Below are 5,188 nucleotides of genomic sequence, written 5' to 3'. Positions count from 1 at the left end.
ATTGTTTGGGGGTGCAGACACATTGGAGGATAGGAAGGCGGGGGCTGGTGCAGACACAAAGGAGGACGGGGGAGAAGTGACTCCACCATCTGATCATATTTGACCCTGTATATTCGGTGTATGATCTACGGATGGATATGACCCTGTATACTGGGTGTATGATCTGCGGATGGATATGACCCTGTATACTGGGTGTATGATCTACGGATGGATATGACCCTGTATACTGGGTGTATGATCTGCGGATGGATATGACCCTGTATACTGGGTGTATGATCTGCGGATGGATATGACCCTGTATACTGGGTGTATCACCTGCGGATGGATATGACCCTGTATACTGGGTGTATGATCTACGAATGGATATGACCCTGTATACTCGGTGTATGATCTACGAATGGATATGACCCTGTATACTGGGTGTATCACCTGCGGATGGATATGACCCTGTATACTGGGTGTATGATCTACGGATGGATATGACCCTGTATACTGGGTGTATGATCTACGGATGGATATGACCCTGTATACTGGGTGTATGATCTACGGATGGATATGACCCTGTATACGCAGGTGATACACCCAGTATCTGCGGATGGATATGACGCCGGTGTTGGCAGAGCCATGGTGATAAACCCTCCACAATAAACAGGCCGCAGGATCCGCGTTACTCAGACAAAATAAACTTTTATCACCACAAATAACATTTACAAGTATAACGCTCGCCGGAGTTCCGGTGATGGGGGAATAGGCGGCGCGCTGGGTGCGGTCTGCAGGTCGGCGGCCATGACACGTATATAAAAAATTACGTTCTCAGCGCGTCCCACCATAAGGCACAGAGTCCAGACTCTGGAAAGTCACCGATCGTCTGAAAATGGCGCCACCGGGGGCGGAGTCATCACCTCCTTCAATGATCAACAAATGTCCTCGCAACTTCGGAGTCAGAGCAGCCAATCAGGTGCAAGCTTTCATTTTGGTAGTGCAGTGTGGGTTGGGATCGGGGGAAGGGGCTAATCCAATCTAGGACCCAACTGGTCATGTTCCAGGAGAATCTGAGGGTGGGAGTAGAAAACGTAGGCCTCCATTTCCTGATCCCTCCCCCCGCCCCCCTCCCTCCTTCTGCTGCCTCCAGGTCTCTGTGCCGTCCTCAAGGGGTCAGAGAATTCCTCAGACACATACGAGTTCATCAAGAACATAAAGATGGCAGCCATACACCCAATCTGATCCCACTTAACCTTAAACCACACCAGTTCCTCCCTCTGATGTTCCCCCTTATAGGGAGGTGATCATGTAGTCCGGATCAGTAAAGCTGAGCGGGATTGGAGCAGGTACCTTGTGTGTGGTTTGGGCACAGCCCTGGAAAGCCGGCACCAGGAGCCGGCTCCATACTTTCATTAAGGGAATCCGTCATTAGAGATATATGGGGGCCGCCATTGCGGAGCTCCCCTCAGTCAGGTGCCTGGCTGTGATGTCAATCCACTGGTCTCAACGTCCTGAATGGTGGACCTGAAACAAGTACGTAGATGAGGACCTCGGACCTTCCTACTCTGCAAATGGCGGCCGGAGAAAGCTTATTGTAGCCGTCCACTGCTAGCGCCACAGGCCATTGCAGTCCCCGGCTACAGTCCCGCCATTGCCCTCTAGGCTTTGCAAATCTATACAACCCAACATGAGCAGACCGGCTCCTCCAAGAGAAGGTCGGAGCGGAGGGTAAAAGGTCGGAGCGGAGGGTAAAAGGTCGGAGCGGAGGGTAAAAGGGCGGAGCGGAGGGTAAAAGGGCGGAGCGGAGGGTAAAAGGGCGGAGCGGAGGGTAAAAGGGCGGAGCGGAGGGTAAAAGGTCGGAGCGGAGGGTAAAAGGTCGGAGCGGAGGGTTAAAGGTCGGAGCGGAGGGTTAAAGGTCGGAGCGGAGTGTAAAGGTCGGAGCGGGGGGTAAAGGTCGGAGCGGAGGGTAAAGGTCGGAGCGGAGGGTAAAGGTCGGAGCGGAGGGTACTTGGGTTCAGGGAAGCCCCTGTACACATCTGACCATACTTCCTCAGGTGGAGTCCATATCTATAAATCCCCCCCACCCCCCTCTATGACTGCTTAGGGGTCTCCCCTCGGCCGCCAGGTGGCCTTTGCTGCTTCCGTCCCATCGCCCCAGCTCGGCCCAGGCCGGGCTTCTTTCTCTTCGGCCCCTGGTTCTCCACCTTCAGTTCATGGATCCACTGGGACTCGTAGCTGCCGGGGGCTTGGTACCCGGGCTCGGCGGTATCCAGGGCGTCCTTGCTGAGGAGGACGCAAATGGAGGGGCAGTTGCGCTTTACAGTCAGCGGGTCCAGGCCCACCTCGGGTACGATGGGTTCCCAGATCTCCTCGGTCTGCCTGTAGAAGATCTTGGTGATCTGGTGCAGATCCTTCACCCTCCTCTTCATGATCTCCACACAGGTGAGGGTCTTGCTGAGGGCCTTGCCCGTGCCGCTGAACACAATCTGGCGCACGCTATCGCTCTCCATCTTGCCGATGGCGAAGCCCATGAGGTTGCGGATTTTGCTGCCGTCTTTGACCTTCATGTCGATGACGTCTGGGGGGAGGGAAGTGAAAGGCGACTCGGCCGGCTTCTCCTCCACGCGGACCTTCTGGTAGTTCTCCATGATGAGCTCCTACGGCTAAGGGACAAAGGCGTTATGTAGAGGTCACCCCCCAGCAGCGTCACAGTGTGGGGAAGGGGGGGGCACAGAGGGGCTCAGCTATGGCCAAACTTTAAAGGAGAACTATGGGGGGGGGGGGGTGCTTTTCACTCTCAGTATACCGCCAGCTATATACTGAGCTTAGGGTGACGGGAGGACGCTAGTTTGTGTCCTCCCGTTACCCTAAGGAGTACTATGGGGAAAAACCCTAACCCCCATAGTTCTCCTTTAACTGAGCCTAGACCCCCCAAGTACAGGCTACTCCCCCCTTCTGGAGCACCCTTCCCCCTGGTCTAACCAATTAAAAGCCAGGGTCATTATCTCCCTTACCACTCCCCCCAAGCAACTTTATTTTCATTTCGGAGAAGTCTCAAGTTCTGTACCTCGTAAATTTCCCCCGACCTTTCCCCAACCAGAGCGCCTCCAGGCTTCATCAGGTGATAGTACACCCCCCACTATGAACCCCCTTCTCTGGTGTCAATTTTGCAAATGGTCTAAAAGGTGGTGGGGAAGGGACTATGATGTAAAGGGGAATACTAATGAGAAGGGGGAGACGGGGGCAATGTAACCACTATTATGGGTTTTGGGAAATGACAGCCGGGAATTGCTTTGCGTTATACTGTCAAAATGCAGCAGCTTCTGTATAAAGTGCATTTACAGATAGTCACGTGACATCACAGACTGTTACATTGTATATTATGTAGATCAGAAGAGTAACTTTTAATCTGCAGCACGTGTCTCCCCAGGAGCACAGGGAATGCTGGGATTTGTGGTTCACCAGCAGTTGAAGTGCTCCCAGTCATGGCACTACCACCCCCAGCAGGACACCTTGGGTGTAATGTCCCGCCCGGCTGGCTGCTCCGGAGGGACGGGGATAACGCTCACCTGATACAGATCGCGGTACACCGGAGTCTTCACTGCGCCGCCATCTTAGTTACATCATCACCCAGGGGGCGGAGCCTTGGCGTCCACCAATCATTTATAAAGGCAATTCGTCTTACACTTCCGGGGTGCGCCTCACACTGGAACGCACATGTGCTGGGAGAATGCTGCCACCTGCAGGCCGCTGGAGGTACTGCGCCTAAAGTTCACTCTATAGGCAGTAATCTGATGAACCCCTTCTCTGCTGTACACCCCCCACTATGAACCCCTTCTCTGCTGTACACCCCCCACTATGAACCCCTTCTCTGCTGTACACCCCCCACTATGATCCCCTTCTCTGCTGTACACCCCCCACTATGAACCCCCTTCTCTGGTCACAATTTTGCAAATGGTCTAAAAGGTGGTGGGGAAGGGACTATGATGTAAAGGGGAATACTAATGAGAAGGGGGAGACGGGGGCAATGTAACCACTATTATGGGTTTTGGGAAATGACAGCCGGGAATTGCTTTGCGTTATACTGTCAAAATGCAGCAGCTTCTGTATAAAGTGCATTTACAGATAGTCACGTGACATCACAGACTGTTACATTGTATATTATGTAGATCAGAAGAGTAACTTTTAATCTGCAGCACGTGTCTCCCCAGGAGCACAGGGAATGCTGGGATTTGTGGTTCACCAGCAGTTGAAGTGCTCCCAGTCATGGCACTACCACCCCCAGCAGGACACCTTGGGTGTAATGTCCCGCCCGGCTGGCTGCTCCGGAGGGACGGGGATAACGCTCACCTGATACAGATCGCGGTACACCGGAGTCTTCACTGCGCCGCCATCTTAGTTACATCATCACCCAGGGGGCGGAGCCTTGGCGTCCACCAATCATTTATAAAGGCAATTCGTCTTACACTTCCGGGGTGCGCCTCACACTGGAACGCACATGTGCTGGGAGAATGCTGCCACCTGCAGGCCGCTGGAGGTACTGCGCCTAAAGTTCACTCTATAGGCAGTAATCTGATGAACCCCTTCTCTGCTGTACACCTCCCACTATGAACCCCTTCTCTGCTGTACACCTCCACTCCAACTATGAACCCCTTCTCTGCTGTACACCTCCAACTATGAACCCCTTCTCTGCTGCACACCCCACACTATGAACCCCTTCTCTGCTGCACCCCCCCCACTATGAACCCCTTCTCTGCTGTATAGAGTAGCATTGAGTTAGAGGAAAGGAGGGGTGAGTGCGGTGACCCCCAGGAGGGTATCATTATAAAAGGGTCCCTCAATGCCCACACGCAGTGGTGCTGTTTGTGTGTTCGCTCCCCGGGTCCCCCACTCCTGACCCTCCATACAAAGCACATTCATCCTTCGCACTGCGCTCAGTCACTCCGCCGTCCTCTCAGTGTATACAGAATATTGTCCTGTGGTGTGTCCCCATTATCTACCATACTCCGCTCCGGTCCTTGTCAGACATCCCGATAGGGAATACAGGAGGGGGGCAGTTCACATAAATAAAACACAGACACCAATTCCAGATGTGTGCTTGTTTAATCCTTTACATATGATCAGCATTCCTCCGGGACTTACAATGACACAGAGTACAGTGGAATGATTCCTTTAATATGTACAGCAAGTAACCCACAACACCCCC

General features: G+C 53.3%; 1 protein-coding gene across 1 annotated transcript; it reads right to left on the bottom strand.

Moving 5' to 3' along the window:
• Positions 1-2,072: 2,072 nt before the first annotated feature.
• On the bottom strand, positions 2,073-3,619 carry LOC108799592 (ribonuclease P protein subunit p25-like protein). The gene is made up of 2 exons (XM_018571474.1): positions 3,566-3,619; positions 2,073-2,641 (listed from the first exon to the last, which is right to left on the bottom strand). Exon 2 carries the CDS (start codon positions 2,628-2,630, stop codon positions 2,073-2,075), a length of 558 nt encoding a protein of 185 aa, XP_018426976.1. The 5' UTR covers positions 2,631-2,641; positions 3,566-3,619.
• Between the last annotated feature and the right edge of the window lie 1,569 nt (positions 3,620-5,188).

The sequence above is a fragment of the Nanorana parkeri genome, unplaced genomic scaffold, assembly GCF_000935625.1.
Source record: "Nanorana parkeri isolate BGI_ZX_2015 unplaced genomic scaffold, ASM93562v1 scaffold1765, whole genome shotgun sequence".
Classification (NCBI taxonomy): domain Eukaryota; kingdom Metazoa; phylum Chordata; class Amphibia; order Anura; family Dicroglossidae; genus Nanorana; species Nanorana parkeri.
The sequence above is the reverse complement of the archived record's forward strand: the minus strand, read 5'-3'. Positions and strand labels throughout refer to the sequence as shown.